Source organism: Lissotriton helveticus, chromosome 7 (genome assembly GCF_964261635.1).
Source record: "Lissotriton helveticus chromosome 7, aLisHel1.1, whole genome shotgun sequence".
Classification (NCBI taxonomy): Eukaryota; Metazoa; Chordata; class Amphibia; order Caudata; family Salamandridae; genus Lissotriton; species Lissotriton helveticus.
Window position 1 is genome coordinate 1541651992 of NC_136068.1, and position 24511 is coordinate 1541676502.

Here is a 24511-nt window from a genome sequence, read left to right on the forward strand (position 1 = left end):
CTGTGAAGTTAGGTGATTATCTTTGTGTTTAATTCATTAAATTAGATTACATACCTGTTTTTTTTCCATAGGCTACATGGTGAATTTCACTTTATAAGATGTATCAATGCAATGATTGTACTTTTCAATGTGATGCATATAAGGAATTTTATTTGTGTTTAATGGGGGAGATGCATAGAGGTGATGTAAAGGAAGTAATGACATCAAAATAACATGGAATCATGAAGTTAGAATCTGAGAAATGACAGTCGGGGAAATCAGTTGCTTGGAAGATGCAGAGTGATTGGTCGCATTATAAAGGAGCTTATTTAACTTCCATTTGTATAGATTGTTACTGCAAATGTCCATGTATAAACATGTGTTATATTAACAAATGTAATGGTATTTTATGCTAAGAACTTTTGATGCTTAATAATTAAACCTGTTAACATTGGCTTTAAAATTATGCTGTCTTTTTTGTAATTCCTTATTCTTATAATGACTTGAAGCAAGTTTGGTCAGAACCTCTAAACATAGAAAAAAGTACGGCAGAAAGAAGCAAGGCTAGAAAGCCTCAAACATTTCATAATTTATTTTTATTCTCACTAGAATTATCTTCTGTACCTCCTAGGATTAGAGAATCGGTGTTGTGATTAGAATTAAAGATAACAAAGCACATTTTTCATTCAGTTTCAGTTTTTCCTTTAATTCTGAATACTTCCAACATCATCTGTGGCAGAATCAAAAGCAAATTAATAACGGGCATCTAACAAAGTCGACAAATAAATAAGAGCATCTTTTTGGTCACAATAAATAAATTTTTCCTTGTTCAATATATACAGACACAGTCAATAAAATAAATAAATAAACCATAGAAGAATAAATACATTTCATAAATAAATAACAGAAGTGCCCTCTAAAAAAAGAGCAACTTGCATAACATATATAAAGCACTTCACTTTTGAACAACCCGCATTGCTTGCATATGAGAACAAAACTTCTGTTGGGATGAGGGGCATTAGAAGCAAAGACCTAATACCTCTAGAAGTTCCAAGAACAAATCTATTATTAAATTATTGCTTCTCTTGAAACAGAAAAAGATTTGGAATGCACTATTATCTTGATCCATTTTAACACATTTTCAAAAGGTATCTCAAAAATAGCTTCTTTCACAGACATGATTATGAATGCCCACACTGTCCTTGTCGAGCAGCTGATCAGATGTCGCTGTATTCTATGGTTAGGGCACCATTTTTTGACATTACTGTACCAGGCTCTACGTTTGTTAACAACTCTGCACCACTTACTCTTGGGCGCAGATGACACTATACAAAAACCAAGAAAATAAAGAAATAAATAGTAAGCCATTTTCTATTGACATTGCAGCAGTGCAGGATTGCCGAATCAAGAGAGAACAACTGTGTATGCCACAGGTTGCTCAGCTTCCTCTGCAAGGCATCATGATTTAATACTTAAACTACACACATAAGAATGCACTTGAGCTCAGCCATCAGGGCAGCACCCAGTTCAATAGCATGGTCAAATCATGATCACCTTTGGTTTGACCATGAATTATGAAGATTGGCCAGTGACCATGAAAACATGACAGGTTTGAACAATAGTTGACCCTAATATTTGGATCATTAGGGAATCTTGGTTCTTCCAGGTTGAATGGATCTCCCTTGTCTGAATGTGTCTCAACCTAGAATGACCAAAATAAAGAAAGGCATGCATTACAATGGTGTCCTGATCTGCAACCCCTCCATTAGCATACATCACATTATTCTGATGTCCAATATGGATCTTTGCTCTGGCTACCTAGTATTTAATGAATACATTCTCAGTTTAACTGGAGTCATTTCATGTGGCACAATAATTAAGGGATGATATTTGGACTTCATGGGTAGTGTTTGTTGAAATAAGATTGACCGTCCTCCAACTACAACAGCATAGAACATTTCAGGAGTACAAAATAATGGCACAGTGGTCTGTTATGAATCTTCCAATGGACTCTGGAAGCAGAGTCTTATCCCAGTAGTTCTCAGTCATTGGAAAGATTTCCTTCTCAAGAGTACTGTATAGCGAGAAGAGAAAACTATGGCCTAGATCTATTAAGACTTAGTGCTTGATTTGTGTTACTTTTGTAATATAAACCCTATGTAAAGCAGTATAATGGTTTTTACTTTCCAACGCAAATCAGGATTTGTAACACAACTTAGCGATATTTGATACTTTCCACTACTTTGCATCAAGGGGGCGTTCCATGAGTGGTAAACGGGCATTAGCATGCACCCACCCAGTTGTTGTTATGCAAATCCCTACCTACCAAGAATAGTAGACACGGATTTGCACCAAAACCTCAAGCCTTCTTGAGCCAGACACAATAGAGGAGAATTGTTTTCACTTCTCCATGCTTTTCAAATATTACGTGTGCTGCATTGTACAGCACACACACAAAGTGGAAAAAGTATTACAGCTTAGCTGTTGTACTGGGGGGCTCCACTTCTAGGACAAAACGGATGCTTCACATCATGCACACACTTCTGCACCATGGAGCAAGAGTGTGTGCATTGGCACATGGCAGCCTAACATGCGCTGGCGCTAGGGAGAGAAAAACAGCACAATATCTCATTAGATATGTCGCTGGGTTTCACTCTCCCTTTCATGCAATGCAGTACACCAACTTTAGTTACTTTGCTTCGTTGTCTCATATTTCAGTGAACGTCCCCAATGTGTTCAAGGCTGCTAAGCCCAAATTTAGAATTATGCCTGAGAAGGGCATGGTGTGGATAGGGTTCACCCAAGATAAAGTCTATGAGGTGCATATAAGATGGCATGCACTCTCTCTTTTAATTGAATGTCTTTCGATGGTAGTGACCCTAGTACATGCAGGTGGGGACGATTTTTGAACGATACGTCAATGGAGGTTACCAGAAGATCACTGCTTCTCTTGACCTAATCCAAGACATGTCCATAGTGGCTGGCCTCAGACTGAGTGTTGAATGGGTCATCCGACTCTACGTCTAAGATCCTCTTTCTCAGACTCTCGAAATGGTCGCTGTTTATGAACATCTCCTCAAGCGGGACGGTGTTCTGCATCGGCAGGAACTGCGTAAGGGGTGGCCCTTTTGAAGCCTTTAAAGCCAATGAGGCTCGGTGCTTTTCAGAGAAGTACAGGACATAGCCGTCCTTCAGAGGAACTTCCCGGAAGTTGCAGTCTTCTTCTTTGTAGGCCTCCTGCAAAAAGAGAGAACAAGCAAAGAATCAGGGTAGGTAAAAGGTGCAGTACATTACTTAGAAGAAAACAGGGTAAACTTCTACATTTTTCTTTTAAAAAAATCACAAATTTGGAGTGCTTGAACATTACTCCATGCCACCCACCTGACTTCCGGGGGAGGGAAGAGGCTGGGGGGGAGGGGAAATTAAAAAAAAAATCGAATTTGTTGTCTTTTTTTCAAAATAAATTACTTTACTGAGAAATAGAATTTTGAATACCATAGCACTTGAATTAGAAACTACATTATTTTGAAACGCCTTTATAGTTTTCACGCCTTTATAGTTTTCATGACTTTCCAAAAAATATATTTTTAGAAGTCTTACATTTACAATCTGAGGTTTTTTTTGTTAAATGCTCGTATTTGTTCAAACCGTTTCCTACTACAGGCAGAATGCTCGAAAGTATGTTGCAAAGAATAGACTTCATTTTATAACAAAGTTAAGACCGAAAAATTATAATTTCTGCAGTGGGCAAAGCTAACACAGATCAAGTGCAACTCTGACATTTAAAAATGATTCTTATAATGCTTTTATATGTTTTAGCCACTTTGGAAAATATATAATGATGAAGGAAATTGACAAAATAGAAACTGACAAAAACTGATTACATAGGCAAGATAGTTTAGTGAGCAGAGCACCTGCTGAAAATATAGAAGTATAAATGCTCACAATTGGCTATCGTTTTCAAGCCTTTTGGATTTTGTCTGCAAGCACAGCCCAAACTATTTATTTTTCTGGCTAGAGTTATCTTTTTTCCCTACTCCAACTTACATTGTATATTTATGTTTTTGGGAGCAGATTATTAGGTTTTATAATGTCTCCCTAGGAATGTGACGGGCTCTGCAACATACATACTAGCCTTTTTGAGACTTTGGTCATATGGACCAGTTTAGCCCCAAAATTGAATTTCCCTCTGAACACAAAAGCGCCAGCATTTGGGCTTGTCCTAGTGATGCGCCCAAACCCCTTTGCGGGACGCCTCTGCTAATGTATGCAAGGAGGAGTGTCAGATCCAGCCAGTGCAAAAACCTTAGGGTTTGGTGCAAAACCTGATTTACTAAAATAATGTGATCAGGCTTAGTCAAGGAGCTGGGGGTGGGTGTGAACAGCTCCGCTGGGGTCATTGGAAGAGCCAGGTCTTGAGGTCCTTCCCAAATTGGTGCAGTGTCGAGCTTTGCCGGAGATGAAGGGGGAGATCTGTCCAGGTCTTGGCTGTGATGTAGGAGAAGGACCTTCCACCTGCTCTGGTCCTGTAGAAGCGTTGGGCAGTGGCTATGGAGAGGTCGGCTGAGCAGAGGTTTCTCTTGGGGGCTTGGAAGTAGATGCGGTTGTTAAGGTATTGGGGTCCGATGTTGTGGAGGGCCTTGTAGGCGTGCGTGAGCAGCTTGAAAGTACTTCTTCTTTTGATGTTGAGCCAGTGGAGGTTGCAGAGGTGTTGGGGGATGTGGTTGTGCCATGGGACATGGAGAATTAGTCTGGCTGCAGCATTCTGGATGGTCTGCAGTTTGCAGAGGAGTTTTTGCTGAATCTGGAGTAGAGGGCGTTGCCATAGTCCAGTCTGCTGGTGACAAGTACATGAGTGACCGTTTTTCTGGAGTCGGGGGGTGGGGGGATCACTTGAATGTCTTGCATAGTATGCGGAGGGTGTTGACGCATGGGGAAGAGATGGCATTGATCTTGCGATTCATTATGGTGAGTGATGAGTCTAGTATGATGCCGAGGTTACGTGCATGGTCTGTTGGTGTGGATGGCTTTCTGTGGGCGGGGGGCCACTAGGTGTCATCCCATGCGGAGGAGGTGGAGTTGAGGATAAGGACTTCTGTTTTCTCCAAGTTGAGTTTCGGGCAGCTGTTCCTCATCCAGGTTGTGACAGCTTTCATCCCTTCTTGGAAATTGTGTCTGGTGATGTTGGGTTCCTTGGTGAGGGAGAGGATGAGCTGGGTGTCATTGGCGTAGGAGACGATTTTGAGCCTGTGGTTATTGACGATGGTTGCGAGGGGGGCCATGTAGACATTGAAGAGGGTGGGGCTGAGGGAGGATCCTTGGGGTACTCTGCATCTGATCTCTGTTGGTTCTGAGACGATGGGTGGGAGTCTTATACTCTGTGTTATGCCTGTGAGGAATGATCGTTGCCAGTCTAGGGCCTTTCCTTGGATGCCGGCATCATGGTATCTGGTGGCTAGTGGAAGGTAAGAGACAGTGTCTAAGGCTGCTGATAGGTCCAGCAGGATGAGCGCTGCCGTTTGGCCTTGGTCGAGGAGGGCGCAGATGTCATCTGAGGTGGCGAGGAGGGCAGTACCGGTGCTGTGGTTGCAGCAGAATCCAGATTGAGAGGTGTCTAGGATGTTGCTGGTTTCAATGAAGTGTGCTAGCTGGGTGTAGACAGCTTTTTCAATGATCTTGGCTGCAAAAGGGAGCAGTGAGATGGGCCTGAAGTTTTTGAGGTCCGTCGGGTCAGCGGAGGGCTTCCTTAGGAGGGGTTGACTTCGGCGCACCTCCAATTGTCAGGAATTGTGACGGTCTCAAGGGAGCAGTTGATGGTTCGAAATAGCTCTGGTACGTTGGCAGTGGCGGCCCTGTGGAAGATGTGTGGTGGGCAGGGATCAGAAGGTGCTCCGGTGTAGATGCTCTTCATGATCTTTAGGGTGTCTTCTGTCAGGAGTGGGGTCCAGGTAAGAAGGTTCTGTTGGGTGCTGTCACTGGGGGTGGCATTGGGGTGGTGAAGAGGTCTTGGTCGTCGAAGCTGTCAGAGAGCATCTTGAGGTAAAAGAAGGAGCTGAATCTGTTGTAGAGGTTTTGGGAGGGATGTCAGTTGTTTCGCTGTTGGGTTTGACAAATTCCTGTATGATGGCGAAGAGTTTCTTGGAGTTGTGGGCGTTGGAGAGGATTCTGTCTTGGAGGAAGTTTTTCTTTGTGAATTTGATGAGTTGGCAATGTGCCATGGTGGCTGTTTTGTAGGCGGAGCGTGCTTCCAGAATTTTGCTGTTTCTCAATGTCTTTTCCAGTCATTGGCAGGAGCGCTTGGATTCTTGGAGTGCCATGGTGAATCAGTTAGCTTTCTTGTTGTTTCGTCTCATGGAGTTCTGGAGGGGAGTGAGTGTGTTGGCACAGTTGGCAATCCATTTATGGAGGTTGCTTGCCGCTGTGTTGGTTTCTGTCACAGTTGGAGGTGGAGTGCAGGTGAGGGTGGAGGTGAGGTGTTCTTTGAAGATTTTGCTCCGGATTCTGCACTGGAGGCGGCGCACGTACATGTGTGCAGTGGGTTCAGTAAAGGAGAAATGGATGCAGTCGTTGTCAGTCCAGAGCAATTCTGTGGTGTGGCTGAAGAAGATGTTGTTTCCTCCTGCGAAAATGGGATCAAGTGTGTGTCCCGCTATGTGAGTGGGGCGGAGACTAGTTGCTTCAGCCCTATGTTGATGAGATTCCCTAGGAGGATGGTGGTGATGGGGTCGCTGTGGTTGTCCAGGTGGAAGTTTAGGTCTTTGAGTAGTATGTAGTCTGTAGAGGCGAGGGTGTGGGATGCGATGAGGTTGACGATGATGTTGGTGAAAGTGGTGTGGGGGCCACGTAGTCTGTAGGCAAGTGTTCCGCAGAGCGTCATTCTGGGGTTGGGCTGGAAGTGGATGTGTTCCATGGGGGGGGGAGGGCGAGGCGTCGCCTGACCCAGTGGTTGTCAATTGGAGGGAGCTTTTATGGATGATTGTGAGGCCTCCTCCTGTGTGGTTGGGGCGGTCTTTTCTTAGGATCTTGTATCCATCAGAGATGGCGGTTGCCATATCGGGTGTGGAGCTGGAGTTGGTCCAGGTCTTTGTGAGGAAGGCGACGTTGAGCGCGTGAGTGTTGAGGAGGTCCCAGATTTTTACAGCATGTCTGTGCAGGAAGCATACGGTGAGGAGGATGTAGATCATCAGTTTGTGTGTTCTGGCGTACAGTGGGCTGGGGGCTACTGTAGGGGTCTGGAGGTGGGTGAAGGTGCAGCGGTAATGTTGGTAGGAGATCGGGCGTTGGGTGTTGCTTAGCGTTGAGAGCTGGCAGTCGCTGTTGCATCTGGGTTTGAGTGCATGGAGAGGGCTGTGGTCGTAGCCACGGGGTCCCTGGCGCTGGTCGGGTCATGGATAGGCACAGACGGACTTGCCTTTGGGGCGCCAACTGGCCGCTGCCGCAGCGCAGGGGCTGCCATTAAGTAGGGGGAGGGCGATCAGCTGAGAGCGACACGCTGAGGGAGGGGCCGCGAGGCAGCAGCGGTGGGGGAGCGTGGGAAGAGGGAGCGAGGAGGGCGAGAGAGAAGAGGGGCAAAAAGAGAGAGGCAAAAAGAAAGAGGCAAAAAAGAGAAAAAGGCAATGAAAAAAGAGGCAAAGAGACAGAAAAGGCAATGAAAGAGAGGCAAAAGAGAAAGGCAATGAGAAAGCGGCAGAGAGAGAAAAGGCAATGAACGAGAGGGAAAAGAGAAAGGCAATGAGATCGCGGCAGAGAGAGAAAGAGGCACAATGGACACAGGACAGAGTGGAATAGCAGAAGAGCAGGGTGCTCTTCCACTAGACCACCAAGGATGAGGCGCAGGCAGGAGCCTGCGGGTGGAGGAGGGTCTCAAACACCTACCTGGAAGGGGCTCAGGTTCAAGGGCAGAGTCTTAACGGTGGAGCTGCGCGGGGGGAGAACAGTGACACTGACCAAGAAGGTCAAAGGTCTTGCCCCAAAAACAAACACCAAAAAGAAGTAGGCGCAAGCAATGGGCAAAGGCAATACTTTTCCTGATATACTAAAGTGTGAGTGTACCCTGAAGTACATATCTTACAGGTCTGGCCATTGTTGTGGTGTCTACTCCTAGCATTTCTACTAGGAGGGTGTACATCTAATACAAATCCAAGGCTGGAAGGTACAGAATCAACGTTGTACCACAGTGCACAACTCTATGTGATGCAGAACAGGCAGACATAGATTGCATCTTCAGCAGGCTACTCTTGCTATTTTCTGCCCATTCCACAATGCAACGCTGCTCAGTTCTTCCTTGCGTGGAGGACAGTAAATCTGCGCCAAACATGTTTGATACATAACGTCTCACATGTTTCAGTGATGTGTGATAGGTGGTTGAATGATAGGCTATGTTAGGATACCAGTGCTTGTATAGCAGGCCTCTGCCACTGATATAGCTTCTTAATACATTGGGCTGTCCTAACCATTCATGTTCTTTTCTGTCTGTACTGTGCTACGCTGTTATGTTACCAGTACTTTTTAGCAGGCCAGTGCCATTACTATAGCGTCTACCTTCTGTGAGCTATTCTACCAGGCTTGATCCTGACTGCCTGGACTGTTACTACATATACCTTGAATGTCTGACTGTACGTTGCCAATTGACTGTGGGAACCTTGAGATCCAGGTCCATGGCAGTCTGGCTTTCTGTGAGTGTGTGTGTCTGTGTTTGAAAGAGAGATAGGACGTTGTGTGCATGCATATACAAGTAGTTTAGACCAACAATGAATGAATGAATAAAAGGCATTTTTATACCGCGCAAAACTTAGCCCCAAGGAGCATCAAGGCGCAAAACAAACTCACAAGTGGACTAGAGTTACCTGAAGGGGGGATGTTTTGTGGCAACTGGAATTAAGTACAAGAAGAGCTAATGGAATGATATTGCAACAAAAGACACCCTTATGTCTAAGTTATGTTGCAAGAAAATGCAAATTATGGCGCATGATGCAGCACATTATATGGCACAATCATTTTGGGGTCTCGTCATTTTAACACATTAATTGTGTCTGGACATCTGTAATACCTCATTAGTACCAGCTTTACTTCTGACTATAGTTATCAGTAACTGAAATTTGACCAATTAACCTTTGAAAATGGTCTGACACTGAGCAGCACCATGTGTGATGTTTTTGGTTACTTTTCATCCATTTGAGTTAGGAAAACTATACAAATTATAAAGCAGATGGTTGATTATATGGCAAGTAAGGTAAACCCATAATTATGCAGAAAACACCACTGTTGCAGAATCAAACAATTCCAGTGGCCTGGTGTATAAGTGTGATTCTAAAAGTGTTAAGTTGCTAACCTGTTGGTATTTGATTTTGAAGTGGCTGTGTGAATGCAGAAAGATGTAGTGAGATGATCCAAGGTTAGGAAGACCTGTTGGCAGATGCTAAGCAGGCATGAAGGCTTCTTAGAGAGCTATTAATGGCTGCCCGCCCTGTCTATACCACATATTTTGGATTGGCTGGTCAAAATTGACCTTCTACTTATCCAAGGGAAATTATTTTGAATTATATACCACTGCCAAGGGCTACATCAGTTGGCAAATGCTCTCTGAACAAATTATAAGCATGCGATGGAGGCTACCAGTACAGCCTGAGGCAGACAAACTATAAACCAGAAGAACATTCCACCCGCAGAAGAGGAAATGTTTTAAATTAAACAGAGTAACAGAAAGAGAAACATTAGAATGTTGGAGCGAAATGCTTGCGAAAGTTATTTTTGGCCAACCACAAATCACTGTCTTCAGTGGAGCTCTCAACATTCAAATGTTCTCATTGACTTTCGTCCACAGGAGTTGGAAGGAAGCCACTTGGCGATTGAGCTGTCTGTGTAGAAGCACTGAAATCTCCCAGTCATAGCAGAGATATTGCTTTTTTGTGATATTCCTACAGCTGGATTAACATCTGTCAGCCCTTTAACTCCGGCTCATAACTCTTCCTTTGTCCTCACCAGCAATGAACAGCCAAATGCTGCAGAGCCAACGAATTCTGCATGAGCTCACACTGTGTTAATAGCTGATAAGTAACCCCCTATTCATATCACACTTTTAGCCAGCACTGGCTTCATAGCTAATCATTCTTAGCATTCTGGGAATTGTATTTTCACTTTTTGTATGTACTAGCAGCAAGCCCCAACACTGAAAGTGCTCTGCGCTTGAATTTGAGGAATGCGCATGACATAAGGCTTCTTGCAGGATATTACCCGGAGGATTGTCTAACTAGAGAGATAATATCTACTGCTTGAGTTGGAAATCAGGTCTGTGACTGAAGAAACTACATATAGCTGTACAACTAACCATTAACAACAATGCATACAAGCTTCCAAAAGAACACATTAGACAAAACACCATGCACAAATCACACCATGCACCGCATGCCGTGGGGGTGGGCATCTAAGGGCTCACAGCATTTCCCCGTTAATATGCCATGCAGTACCATCCAACGGCAGATGGGCTGAACGAACCTACAACTAGAGGCACTATCATGGTACCAACAACACTTGCCGCCAAGCAACAACACACAAGCATCTCTAGCGGCTGGACAATGTCCCTGTCTATCAATCTAAAGATCTGCAAGCGTTCGCCAAAGCCTTCTGACTTGAACCCTAAACATTCAAATCATAATCCACAGCTCAACGAATACTACAGCCACCAAAGCAAGAATATGACAATAATGCCTCACTGCACACACATCATCAGCAGCTGAAGGACACTCCTGCTTTTTATGGAAACTCAGGAACCATCTGGGTAGTCACCAGACTCCTGAAAGTGCCACCCAGCCAGACAATTAGCAGAATATGAGCTATACAGAATGCAATGGCATACCATTACATACAAGGTTTTAGTGGGTGGCCCAGAGCTCCATGGCATGTCAGGGGTCCAGAGGCTTCATATAACACCAGATTAAACAGTTTCTGGCAGTTCTCTCCATCTGTTTCTCACAGATGCCAACTGACTCAATAGTATGAAGGTCATCTTATCCAGTCTTCGATATTTATTCAACCATACTTTTCATTATGGGACCCACAGTTGCCAAGTTTGGAATGAAAGACCCAGCATTCTACATACTGTTAGCTGAATAGCCAGAACTGGTGGAATGTGGCCCTCGTGAAATCAAGCCACTGAGAAGTTATATTCTCTGAACAAAGATAAATAGCTTTTTCAAAGATTGAGGCCTTGCTTAGTTTGTAAAAGAATAAGTGCAACATTATGCTCAAACTTCTGTGACTGCTATTGTCAAAAGTTGGGATTACCAACAGTGTATTGTCTGGATTCCACTTCATGCCTCTTTCATCCACCAGCGAACACTCCCTGAACATTTATTGAACTTTTATAAATAAATAATTCCTATATGTAAAGCGCGAACATATCACCCCCTTAAAGGTTTTCAAGGCCCTGGGGTCCATTGGGGAGATATTGGCCCAGATGTATGAAGCCAAAAACCACTCGCAAAGGGGCAGATTCTCAGAATCTGCCCTTTTGCGACCGATCGCAAATTGAGAATTCGCTAAATTGCGATTACTTGCCTTTAAGGAATCTCAAATTGAGATTCCTTAAATTCAATGCATTAAAGTTTAAAAAATAGCGATTTCGCTAATAGGGCTCGCAAATTACCCTGAAGAACAACTTCATGGTAATTTGCAAAAACTTTAAAAAATGCACTAAAGTGCATTTTTCAAAGTTTCATGTTGTGCACACACATGCCCTACGGGCATGTGTGTGCACAACATATGTGCACAGAACAATTTCAGGGGTGCAACAGGGTGTCCATTGGACACCCCTGCACCCTTGAAATCGCAATCTCATTTTGCGATTCGCTAATTGCGATTCGCAAATTGAAAATTCTTCCCATTCATTCCTATGGGCCTCTAGGCCCATAGGAATGAATGGGGAGGTATTCCTTAATTGCGACTCGCAATTTTTGAATCGCAATTAAGGAATTTTAAGAAATCGCTATTTTTAAAGTGATTTCTTCTTGCATACCATTTTGCTATTCCTTATTAGCGATTCCTTATTTTTCGCTAATAAGGAATCGCAAAATGGATGCTTGATGCATCTGGGGGTAAGTGAGCTAGTGCCCTGAGTCACATGATGTTGAGCTGAGCTGCTGCCGGCATCGAACGGTGGGTCCCGCGCTCCGGAGTCACCTGCTCTGGCTGCTGCGCCACATCCCCACTAACTCTTGGGCATTCCCTTTCATCCCTGCTTCCTCCTTTCATCACAGTTTCTCTGTCTTTCTTTTCCTCCCTTCTTTCACCAATTTCTGCCTTTCTCTGGTTCTGGGTTAAAGTCTGATGATGCAAAATAAGTCACACCGCACAAAAATGGGTGCCGGCGGGCCGCACCTGCAACCGACGGTTCAAAGTAAGGACTGAATGGAGCCGAGCTGGAAGGGCACGCAAGGGGTGTACCTGCGAAAGGACAGTGCCCTCGAATGGACAGACAGAAATCAATTGCTTTCCCTGATTTCTTTTTATTATTTATTTTTAAAAACGGAAAATGCTGAAATCTGTCTTTCATTTGAGCTTCTCTCCTAGGTGAAGCTAATGAGTGAGTGGCCAGTAGCTGTGCACATTAACAGCAAGAGTTAAACAAGGATGAGAGGCTGCCTCATGAACTTGAATGGTGGGGCCGAGCTTGGCGCCCACAGTTTTAAGACACTGCATAGGCAGCACAGGTGGGAAACTCTGGGCAGTGCTCACCTCTTCCTGTTTCCGAGCTGTGCCATCTGCAGGTCACGACCAACTGAGAGAACTTCAAACTTGGGTCTGTGGGCTTTAAAAGGGGGACACACTTTACATTGTCAAGCATATAGGGTTATGATAATGGCCCCGGTTTCCCTAGAGTCTAAATAGCCACAGATGTGACCATGCGTTAATGGTACAATGTTACTTTTTGCAGCTCATTTTACTCGTTATATATCATGGCTACTTAGCACGCTGAAGTCCCACAGAAGTCAAAAGGCCAGTATACATTTATGCAGTTAAATAAATGTAAAAATATACTGCTTGCAGCTTTACTTTTTCACAAACCAGAAACAAAAAATGGCGAAATACCAACAGGGTGATAACAATATGACGAACACAGGGTTAAATGTTAAAAAAGTAAAAACTAACTTAAACCAGCAACTCTACCAAGGACTCACTGGCAGACAACGACAGGATAGAGGGTCAGGACCAGAGCCGGACAGACAAGTTACAACACCTGAGTACAGTACGTGAGAGTAAGGAAAGCTGACCTGACACATGAGACTTCAAACCTGGGGCCTGATGCCCAGAGCTCTGCCTCAGGTGCATTACCCACCCGGGCTACCTCCCTGCTTCACCCCTCTTGGTCCAGGCGCAGTTTCAAGGCTGGGCCCTGGTGTCCTTGACACACTGCGAGCTCACAAGCCATATCCCAGAATGTTATCTGGGCAACAGTGTCCGGAATTACCGGCTCTGCCCGGTGCACGCCACTGCTGATAACTAAGAGTAGAAGAGACTGCATATGGTTACATAATGTCTCAGCTGACTGATAGTGGCACCTGCGATAAGCCATGCACCCTGCTTGCAGGGCAGTTTTTGTTCTCACTGAACTTGCAAGTTCGACTGGGGAATTAAAGCTACAAAAAAGACATGTTTCATGAAAAGCTCCTCGGATAAAAGTGCCACATTAATAAAAATAGCAATTATGATGACGATGAGGATTGTTATTACCCCCAGGTCCCTCCAGTCCTCGCCCCATTCATTACAAGTGGAAATAACCATCTCCCAGACAGAAAAAAGAGAACAGATGCATGCTGGGATCCCTTCCCCGACCCTCCCACTGGTAGCTCTTAACCAGTCATTACCCAGCATTCCCCCTGTTCTTTTTTTCTGCCTGCCGACAAAATGGGACGAGAATTGCGATGGATGCTTCAACTGCTGGGCGGGAGTGGGGTCTCCTGGATTCCCCATCAAGCTGCCCCTGACTAGTTTCTTTGTGCGCCTCTTGGCCTGCCGGGCTTGCTAATATTATTAGCATTATTAATAACATCAACGGTATTCTTATTAGTTGTGGTCGTTATAATGGCTTTATTATTATTGTACTCCTGGTGAGCATGGTCACACCTGCTCTGCTAAGTAGAAAGAGTATAACCCACATCCCTGCAGACATATATGGAACCCGCCTTAGAGTGTTAGGAAGGTCATAGTAAGTAAGGGCCTCTGTAGAAGCGTTTAGTATTTTTCTATTTTTTGGGAAGACTAAAATAAAGCTCAGACTGCTTAATGTCGCTCCTACATCAATACGTTGATCCTTATGAATAGTTATATTTCTACATATTAAACAGGTGCTTGAATTTTTTTTTATATTTCTGGTCCCCTAACCTGTTTTTACAACTATAGGTGGCCTTTTGTATGCATATGCTTGCTGATGTCACATTTGCTATCTAAGGGGCCGATTAGGATGGCGGACGGACAAAACTGTCGTGGCAAGGGACCGTCCGCCATAATGGCGGAGGTCCCGTGCACCGAATTAGGATGCACCCGCCACAGTGGCGGGTGCATCACCCATTTTTAACATTGCGGCGGGCGGTGCTGAAAGCACCGCCCGCCGCAATGCTAAAAATGCATGTTGTGCGTATCAAAGCACAACATGACAGGCACCGCGCGGTGCCTGCCATGTTGTACTTTGAAACACAGGGGGGTACCATAGGTACCCCCCATGTGCACCCCCCACCCCCTCTTCACCCTGGGGGCCCGCAACGGGCCCCCAAAGCAAAGACCGTATGCCTTTCGGAAAGGCATTTCCCAAAGCCCATCCTAATATGGCTGGCGGTGTCTGATAGACACCGCCACCATATTAGACCTTTTCCGCCACGGTCGCAAGGCGACCGCGGCAGAAAAGCGGCGGACGGTCTTCCCGTCCGCCGCGGACCCCCCAGCCATCCTAATGTGGCGGGGGGTCATTTCAGGGAGGATGGCGGACGGATTGCCCCCGCAAGGCTGGCGGAGGCTACCGCCAGCCCGGCGGGGGCAATCCGTCCGCCATCCTAATCGCACCTAAGTGTTCAAACGGATTCACATAAGAATTTCAAGATATCCAAAAAGAGTGCATAAAGTGATTCTAAACTGAAATAATTTATAAAAGCCTGTCATCCTGGAAATCTGGCAAGGGTCTGACCCTCCTAAACTTATGGTGGATAAGCCTAATTTAAGTAAATACATTGAATAGGAGTTCTATAATTCACATAGACAATGGAAACAAAGAAATTGTCTATCAATTCTGCCCATAAAATCAAGTTATATGCATACATGTGAATTATATTTTGTAAGCCTGATGGCTCTAGCTTCCATCACTGCTTCAGTATCCGTGCGCGTCCAACACTTACCGAGCCATACAGATGGAGAGAATGGTCCATACAAAGGTAGAGGCCACTTTTCTTGCCACGGATGACCAGGATACCGGGCTTCACGGCCTTGATCTCCAGCAGACCTGGAAAGCAAGAAAGATGCCAAGGGTTGTGGTCAGAGTTTTCCGAATACTTTGAATACAACTTAACACAGGCAATTACTTAGGACCAACATAGATTAGCTTTTTGTGAAGTCTTGGGAGTAAAACCTGAGCCAGAACTTGAATTAGGTAGATTTGTACTGGAAATTAAAAAATATAATAACTGACAATAATATTTAGCAACCAATTCCTACATTTTAAAATGTATCACTAATCTTGATGAAATTTTTGGCGAAGAAGTCACACATTGCTCTCAATGAAAAGACAAAGTTTGACTCAATTCAAATTTTATTCAGGAGTCAGCGCTGATCTCCGCATTTCTGCACCAAGAAAGAAAAGCCTCAAGTTTGACCCTGAAGTTGGCATGTTTTGCATAATTAAAGGGATGCAACTATATTTTGTCAAACGTTTTTCGATCGAAATTGGAAGGAAACAAATGTGCAGGTTGTCCAACTTTTTAATGATTTTTCCCAACGGTAGGAAGATAAAGGAGGCGAAAGTTGTTCATTTTGCACAAAGAAATACACCAGGAAGGCTCTGCATGCAATAAGGGACGATCTGAGTGGATTAAAGAACACTTCAAATTAGCAACCAGTTCATTGAGTTTACAGGGGCTAATAAGGGCCCGCAAGTCACATTTTGTAATGAGAACTGCAGCAAGTGAATTTAATGAACAATTAAACAGAATATACTGTGTGTGTTGTGCAACTCTCCAATCATCAAGCAGGTACAGACATGTATGTGTCTTGCGATTTGATTACAAATCAACAGATGTGGAAAGTTGCCAAGGGGTGTGTAATGACGCTTCTAACTGAAGGCAATGCAGTAGCCAAAAAGCAGTTTCAAACCAGATGAAAATGTAATGAAGCGTTGAAAACACTTCACTGACTCTCACCCAGTCCCATCGGCCTGGAAGGGACACCGGTTTGCTGGATATTGTCCTTTATTCCAAATCTCTAAAATATTGTTGCTGTCAGACACATGCCTAATGCTCAACATGCCTGGGCAATACACAAATCATCAGGATGATTTGTGTATTGCCCAGGCATGTTGAGATTTGGGCATGTGTCTAACATGCCACAATATTTTACAGATTTTCATCCTGAAGGATGATTTGTGCATTGCATCCCCCCACCCCTCTCTGAGCATCACAGGGGAGCAGAAAGAAACACAGAAGTAGTCAGTCATCACAAAAACATAGAACCCCTTAGCATGACATTGAATCCCAACCGGCTATGCCAGGGAAAGGCCTTTGACTTTATTAGACTCAGTCACAGTGGAGGAGCGTCGCCCCACTGCTCTTTGAGCTGTGTAAAAACAGTAAAAGAAAATTATCATAACAAGACGTCATTTTACTTGTCTGTGCGGGACTCGGAGCTGGGGCAGGGCTAAGCTTGCCTGGGACGAGTGAGGAGTGGTTTGCACTCCCTAAGTGCGCATGACTGTTTGGCCGGCCCTCTTGCGCTGCCCAAACATTAATGCGCACTTAGCATGTTTTCTGCTTGGCTGTGTTGCACAGCCCGGTGGAGAACATGCACAGGCTCCCAGGCACTGCCTGAGCAGTCAAACAGGACGCTCAGACTAATCGTGATGCTGCTGCAGCATCGTAATTGGCTGGGAGAGTCCGGTGCTCAGAGTAGACGATGGAGGAGAGGCATGTGGCAGTGGCGTCGAAGGTAAGTTTATTTTATTTATTTTTTATCACCCTCACCCCTTCTCCCCCATTCCGAGGCAGCCGCCACTGAACAGGCACTGAGTGACATATGCTGGACTCTGTCAGTGGAAATTCCTAGACATTTGAAGCTTCTGGGCTTTTGGTAAGTCTCCTGAATCCCTGTAACTCGTCTCAAAGCTATTAGCGAATATCCTGTGAAAGAAGTTTGAGAGGACAAGGGAAGCCAATTGTAAGGGTCGGGACCTTGGGTATTTAGTAAGTTACATACACAGTGGTCTCTGACAGGGAGGATGCTAAAGAAAGGGAATAAATATAGACTCTGAATCAGTGCTATATTAAGGCTGGCCAGCCGGACAGGGATATTTTAATAATATTTCAGTTCAAGACACAAATAAAGTGGGACACAATCCTGCGTCCAACACATACATTTAACACAAAGTATAACTAAAAAACAAAGGCTCAGGCAGGACATAACGCTAAAAACGACCCCGACCTCCCTGACCCTATTAGCGAATATCCTGTGAAAGAAGTTTGAGAGGACAAGGGAAGCCAATTGTAAGGGTCGGGACCTTGGGTATTTAGTAAGTTACATACACAGTGGTCTCTGACAGGGAGGATGCTAAAGAAAGGGAATAAATATAGACTCTGAATCAGTGCTATATTAAGGCTGGCCAGCCGGACAGGGATATTTTAATAATATTTCAGTTCAAGACACAAATAAAGTGGGACACAATCCTGCGTCCAACACATACATTTAACACAAAGTATAACTAAAAAACAAAGGCTCAGGCAGGACATAACGCTAAAAACGACCCCGACCTCCCTGACCCTAAACACTACCCCAACTCCCCAAAGCCTAAACTCTACCCCAACCGCCCATGAGCCCTAAACACTACCCTGACCCCCCAGCCCTAAAATTACCCCATCCATTAAAAACAACCCCCTACATTCCCAAAACCTGTTGCGAGCCTCACATACCTCATCTCATCCTCTCCCGAGCCTTCCTGTTCCTGTGCCCACCCATCCCAGCATCTAGACCGCGCACTGCCTTAACCACGCACATGCGCAGTTAAGGCATATCAGTGGTTAAGGCATGCGTGGTTGAGCTTGCGCTGAAACGGCTCAGTGCCTGCCCGCATTCTAAAAGACATTTCCCCACCAATTGCCCCCACAAATGATTTCATTCGAGCAATATGAGACAAACATATGCTACCTACTTCTGGAGGATACACCTATACTAAATGCAGTCTATTGGGCTCAGACTTGGCGAATACACAAGCCCAGAACCAGTAGACACATTTTAACAGTTTTACTGCAAACAACTCACATCAACGAAAGCGCAACAGATTAACAGGATTGTCTAATGGGCTGACAAAAATGTGGCTAAACTTTTTTTTTTTACAGGAATGACGCTGTTTGGGTGAATCGTCCCGGGAACCTGAATGCACGTGGCACGCACGGAACATTAGCTGCTTCCCTCCCCAGCTGTACCACTTGAGGATATTTCTGGAGGGAACAGCAACACCACACAGACTCAATGAAAATAAACCTGTGGGGGCAGATTTACAAGGTCTGGCGCCTCTCTGCAAATCAGCAGGGATGCGCCAGAACACTTGCGACCCGCAAAACCACCTGTGCGCCACCACTGATGCGCCGCATTTACAATGAGGCGCGCCATGGCACACGGATGGGCAGATGCATGTTGCATCCCCCAGCGGAAATGCGGAGCATTGCTGGAGTCGCGTCTCACTTGCGACGCCGCTCCAGCAAGGCTCTGGGGTGCCCTATGCCTAACATGCTGCGTCTGTCCCAGCGACTTATTGGGTTAACCCGTGTTTCTACAACGCGTCAATCCTTACGCCTGCTTCAAGCAGGTGCAGGGTTTTGATGCAGCATGGCCTTAAAAGTGACTCAGTGAAATCTTGTGCGTCACTTTTACAAGGCGTACCTGCGAGGGAACGCCCACCCTGCGATGGAACACCCACATGAAACCTAAGGCAGGTTTCATGTGGCGCAGGGGTTTACAACGTGACGCATCTCCCTAGATGCATCACGTTGTAAATACGGCGCAACATGGTGCATGATTTACGCCGCTGCTGCGTCACAGAAGTGACGCAACAGCGGCGTAAATGTATCGCAAGTGGCTTGTAAATCTGCCCCGTCGTGTTTTGGAGAGATTTGCAGAAAAGTATCACAAAACGCAAGGCAGCTTTTAAAAGTTGACTTGAGACACTTATTAACAATGTTGAAGTCCTACTCCAGTGCCTACGCTAAGGCAATATGCAGGCAGGCCTTTAAGTGTTCCGGGTCTCACCGGTGCTGAGCACCGGCAATTTCTAAAAGGGGGCCTCGAAACTCTATTGTTACATCAGTTTATTTTATCATTAAACAACAGCAAAATAAGCAATAATCCACCAAAAATCTCTCATATATAAAAATCAGAAATATAAAAGAAATCTGCACATTTTTCAAATGAGAGCTTTTTGGCAAATTCTGATGCAGCAAAATATCCTTGGTGCAAAACAATCAAGCAGAATTTGAGAGATTTTTGGTGGACTACTGCTTATTTAATGCTGTTTAACGATAAAATAAACTAATGTATATACATATATTTCATATAGCTCCTTTCTGTTTTCATAGTGCTCAGTCAACAATACCAGGAGGACACGTTATCAACTAAAATATTTTAAATCCAACAAACTCATAAGAATTCTGCCTATGCTGCCTATAAAGAAACCACTACACAACTTCCAAATTTTTTAGATCTTCCCAAAAATTCCCAGAGCGTTTAAAAAAAAAATCACAAGCCCTAAACCTGGAGCCCTGTAGCTAAGAATACCTAGTCGCAGCCTGTTATTGGTTGTAAAAGCAGTAAGGATACTCACTATATAGAGTCTGGCTCAGCGATCCGCTCACCTCACCCCCTGGGGTGATCTGCAGGTGTGTTTGGCTGTCTTCGTTAGCAGCATAGAGATGTCGGAGGCGCACCTGGTCGGAGAAGTTCAGGAGTGGGTTTGAGTCGTGCACCGGAAAGGCCCCCGTCGTGCGGGAAGAGACCAAGCCCATGACCAAGAAGAGAAGGTGGGACCACCCCATCAGAGGGGACTCCGCTGCGAGGGACGAGGCCTCTCTCATCATCTGAAAGGAGTGCACGAGCAACGCAGAGGCTCGTGGGCTCACAGGATAAGGTGTCAAAAATGTAAAACGCGTCCAGAAATGATAGGTTAAAAAAATCAGTGAATAAATTAAAAAGTATATTCGTGATTCAAATTTTGCCTTTTCGTTTCCTTATTGGTGTAGCAATATAGCAAGGTGAAATTTTTAAAAAAAGTTCTAATAAATACACACTTATAAATATATATATATAAATAATGATATAGTAGAAACCGGATTCTATTCTGAGTCGTCTTGCAGCCCTGGGTCCTGGTGATCCCGCACACAGGATAACTTGCGCTTCCACTCCCAAATAATGTAACAGGGTGAAGTATTTATACCGTCCTGTCTTCAACCCCTACCAGCGCTCCCCACCCCCTACAATCTGAGTCATCGTGACAGATATATACACAGGCACACTTTGGGCTCCATCTAACGCAAGCCGTGTTTACTTTTTTCATTGCAAACATTTTTTTCTTCTTCTAAGGTTTCCGACAAGTGACAAAAGGGAAAAGTTAAAAACTATGATGCAACTGCCGGCGGCCGTGCTGGAATGGAAGCGAAGTCACCCGGCCGGCTTATCTGCTGACTGCCGCGGGCCGGCGACTGGGATGGGGTTGGCCATTACCGCACGTGGCTTTTTTTTTTTTGTGTGCAATAGTTAAGTGCTAAGAAGCCAGCACTCGCTTTGAACTTCACTGACGTCTAGGGGGTCACAGTTCATCTCCCAGGGTTACCTTTTGAGCAGGATTCGAAGTTAGCACCCATGGTCTGTGGAAGCAAAAGCAGACACGTGCGCTGGCAGGAAAGGCGCTGTCGCGGTAGAGATTCGAACTGCACTGACAGAAGTTGGAATTTGGCGCGTGCTAGGGAAGAATCCTGCAGTCTCCCTACAGCCAGAGGGTGGATACCCAGATAAGGTCAGGGGCGCAACTAGGTCTTAATTTCGGGGGGGGGGGGGCTAACATGGCAAATGAAGGGGCGTGGCTAATGTTAATCAATGGGGCGGGGCTAAAATGGCAGATAATCAGGATCGATTAATGCTCAGGACAAGCGGAGAAAACATGCAACCCTAAAATTACCCCCTCGCACCCCAAAACCCATTACCACCCTGAACCCTGAAATCATCCCCCTAGAACCACAAACCCCATACCCGCGCTGATCCCTACAATTACACCCTTACCCCCCCAAAACCCATACCCACCATGAACCCTAAAATTACCTCTGGCACCCCAAAACCCATACCCACACTGATCCCTAAAATTACACCCTTGCCCCCTCAAATCCATTACCACCCTGAACCCCAAAATTACCCCCCTCACACCCTAAAACCCATACCCGCACTGAACCCTAAAATGAACCCCATGACACCCCAAAACCCATTACCACCCTAAACCCTAAAATTACCCCCTGGCACCCCAAAACCCCCACACACCCTGAACCCTAAAATTCCCCCCTCACATCCTAAAACCATACCCACCCTGAACCCTAAAATTCACTCCATAGCACCCCAAAACCACCCTAAACCCTAAAATTACCCCCTGGCACCCCAAAACCCATACCCACCCTGAACCCTAAAATTGCCCCTGACACCCGAAAACCACACCCACCCTAAACCCTAAAATTACCCTTTGGCACCCCAAATCCCATACCCACCCTGAACCCTACAATTACCCCTGGAACCCCAAAACCCATGCCCTCCCTGAACCCTAAAATTACACCTGGCACCCCAAAACCCATTACCACTCTGACCCCCAAAATTTCCCCCGGTACCCTAAAATTACACCCTTGCCCCACAAAACCCATACCCACCCTGAACCCTAAAATTACCCCTGGCACCCCAAAACCCATACCCACGCTGAACCCTAATATTACCCCTGGTTCCCCAAAACCCATACCCACCCTGAAGCTTAAAATTACCCCTGGCACCCCAAAACCCACACCCACCCTGAACCCCTAAATTACCCTCCTGGCCCCCATACCCGTCCTGAACCCTAAAATTGCCCCATTGGCACACCGAAACCCATTACTACCCTGAACCCTAAAATTACCCCTGGCACCCTAAAACCCATACCCACTCAGAACCCTAAAATTACCCCCTGGCACCCCAATCCATACCCACCCTGAACCCTAAAATTACTCCCTGGCACCCTAAAATCCACACTCACCCTGAACCCTAAAGTTACCCACTAGCACCCCAAAAAATGAACACTACAAACTTACACTACATTTGCATATTCGGAGGGGACTCTCCTCTTTAGAGAAAGATCCATGGCCCTGTTCACCATTTATCTGGGGCCATATGTATCAACAAATCCTTTTGCGATTCCTAAATAGCGATTTTTAAGGAATCACTATTTAGAAATCGCAAAATGGTATGTATGAAGAAATTTGCTATATTTTAGCGATTCCTTAAAATTCCTTAATTGCGATTAGCAAATTGCTAATCGCAATTAAGGAATAATTTCCCATTCATTCCTCTGGGCCAGGAGGCCCATAGGAATGATTGTGAAGTAATTCTCAAATTGCGAATTCGCAATTTGCTAATCGCAATTTGAGAATTATTTCAAGGGTGCAGGGGTGTCTCAAAGACACCCTGCTGCACCCCTGAAATGTACATGTGTGTGTATATGGTGCACATACATGCCCTATGGGCATGTGTGTGCATCACATGCCACCTTCAAAAATGCCAAATTGTGCATTTTTTAAAGATTTCGCAAATTACCATCAACTACAAGTTGGTGGCAATTTGCGAATTCTTAACCAAAATTCGCAAACCAAAAATGCTACATACATAGCATTTAAGGAATCGCAAAATTGCGATTCCTTAAATGCTATGGCAAAATAAGGAATCGCAAATCTTTGCGATTCCTTATTTTGAGAATTTTTGATACATGCCAAAACATGCAAAAAGACCGTTTGCGATTCGCAAAGGCCGAAATTCTACGACTTTCGGCCTTTGTGATTCGCAAAAGGCTTGATACATATGGCCCCTGGTGAGCTGCGCTGTGGATATGAATTCCCTACAAGTGCACGGACAGCAGGGGGAAAGGGATGTCCAGTGCAGGTGAATCAATCAATCAATCAATCAGGTCATTTGTAAAGCGCACTACTCACCCGTAGGGTCTCAAGGCGCTGGGAGGGGGGGGTGCCGCTACTGCTCGAACAGCCAAGTCTTGAGCTTCTTCCTGAAGGAGAGGTGGTCTTGGGTCAGGCGCAGATTGATGGGAAGTGAGTTCCAGGTCTTGGCGGCCAGGTAGGAGAAGGACCTTCCTCCTGTTGTCTCTCTTCGGATGCGGGGGACGGCGGCGAGGGCGTGGTTGGTTGATCTGAGGAGGCGCTTGGGAGTGTAGAAGTAGATCCGGTTGTTGAGGTAGCTCGGGCCTTGGTCGTGTAGGGCTTTGTGCGCGTGGGTGAGGAGACGGAAGGTGATTCTCTTGTTGACCGGGAGCCAGTGCAGGTCTCTCAGGTGTCCGGAGATGTGGCTGCGTCGGGGGATGTCGAGGATGAGTCTCGCCGAGGCGTTCTGGATCCGCTGGAGTCTCTTCTGGAGTTTGGCCGTGGTTCCGGCGTAGAGGGCGTTCCCGTAGTCCAGTCGGCTGGTGACGAGGGCTTGGGTGACCGTCTTCCTCGTCTCGGTGGGGATCCACCGGAAGATCTTACGTAGCATGCGCAGGATGTTGAAGCATGACGAGGAGACGGCGTTGACTTGTCTGGTCATGGAGAGGGAGGAGTCCAGGATGAAGCCCAGGTTGCGTGCGTGGTCCGTCGGTTTGGGTGCGGCGCCCAGGGCGGGGGGCCACCAGGAGTCGTCCCAGGCGGAGGGCGTGGAGCCCAGGATGAGGACCTCCGTCTTGTCTGAGTTCAGTTTCAGGCGGCTGGTCGTCATCCATTCGGCTACGTCTCTCATCCCTTCGTGCAGGTTGGCTCTGGCGGTGGCGGGGTCGTTGGTCAGGGAGAGGATCAGCTGGGTGTCGTCGGCGTAGGAGATTATGTTGAGGTTGTGTTGGCGTGCGATGGCCGCGAGGGGGCTCATGTAGATGTTGAAGAGGGTGGGGCTCAGTGAGGATCCTTGTGGGACGCCGCAGATGACTTTGGAGGCCTCTGACTTGTACGGTGGTAGGCGGACTCTTTGTGTTCTTCCGTCGAGGAAGGAGGTGATCCATTCCAGTGCCTTCTCCTGGATTCCGATGTTGCTG

The 24511-nt window shown here is 45.8% G+C and overlaps 1 protein-coding gene across 2 annotated transcripts; it reads right to left on the reverse strand.

Moving 5' to 3' along the window:
* Positions 1-657: 657 nt before the first annotated feature.
* LOC144770468 (fibroblast growth factor 21-like) lies at positions 658-20600 on the reverse strand. 2 transcript variants are annotated; one of them, XM_078654992.1, is made up of 4 exons: positions 20045-20600; positions 15363-15466; positions 2911-3216; positions 658-1681 (listed from the first exon to the last, which is right to left on the reverse strand). In XM_078654992.1, the coding sequence occupies exons 1-3, from the start codon at positions 20295-20297 to the stop codon at positions 2935-2937; spliced, it is 639 nt and encodes a 212-aa protein (XP_078511118.1). In that variant the 5' UTR covers positions 20298-20600; the 3' UTR covers positions 658-1681; positions 2911-2934. The 2 variants fall into 2 exon arrangements, with proteins under 2 accessions (XP_078511118.1, XP_078511117.1); XM_078654991.1 differs by having other exon boundaries at positions 658-3216.
* Between the last annotated feature and the right edge of the window lie 3911 nt (positions 20601-24511).

Excerpts from the sequence above, each read along its gene's own strand:
- LOC144770468 (XM_078654992.1), bottom strand. The coding sequence starts at position 20,297 with ATGATGAGAGAGGCCTCGTCCCTCGCAGCGGAGTCCCCTCTGATGGGG. Across the intron at positions 15,467-20,044 it reads GCTGAGCCAGACTCTATATA|GTCTGCTGGAGATCAAGGCC; the intron begins GTGAGTATCCTT and ends CTTGCTTTCCAG. Across the intron at positions 3,217-15,362 it reads CTCTCCATCTGTATGGCTCG|GAGGCCTACAAAGAAGAAGA; the intron begins GTAAGTGTTGGA and ends CTCTTTTTGCAG.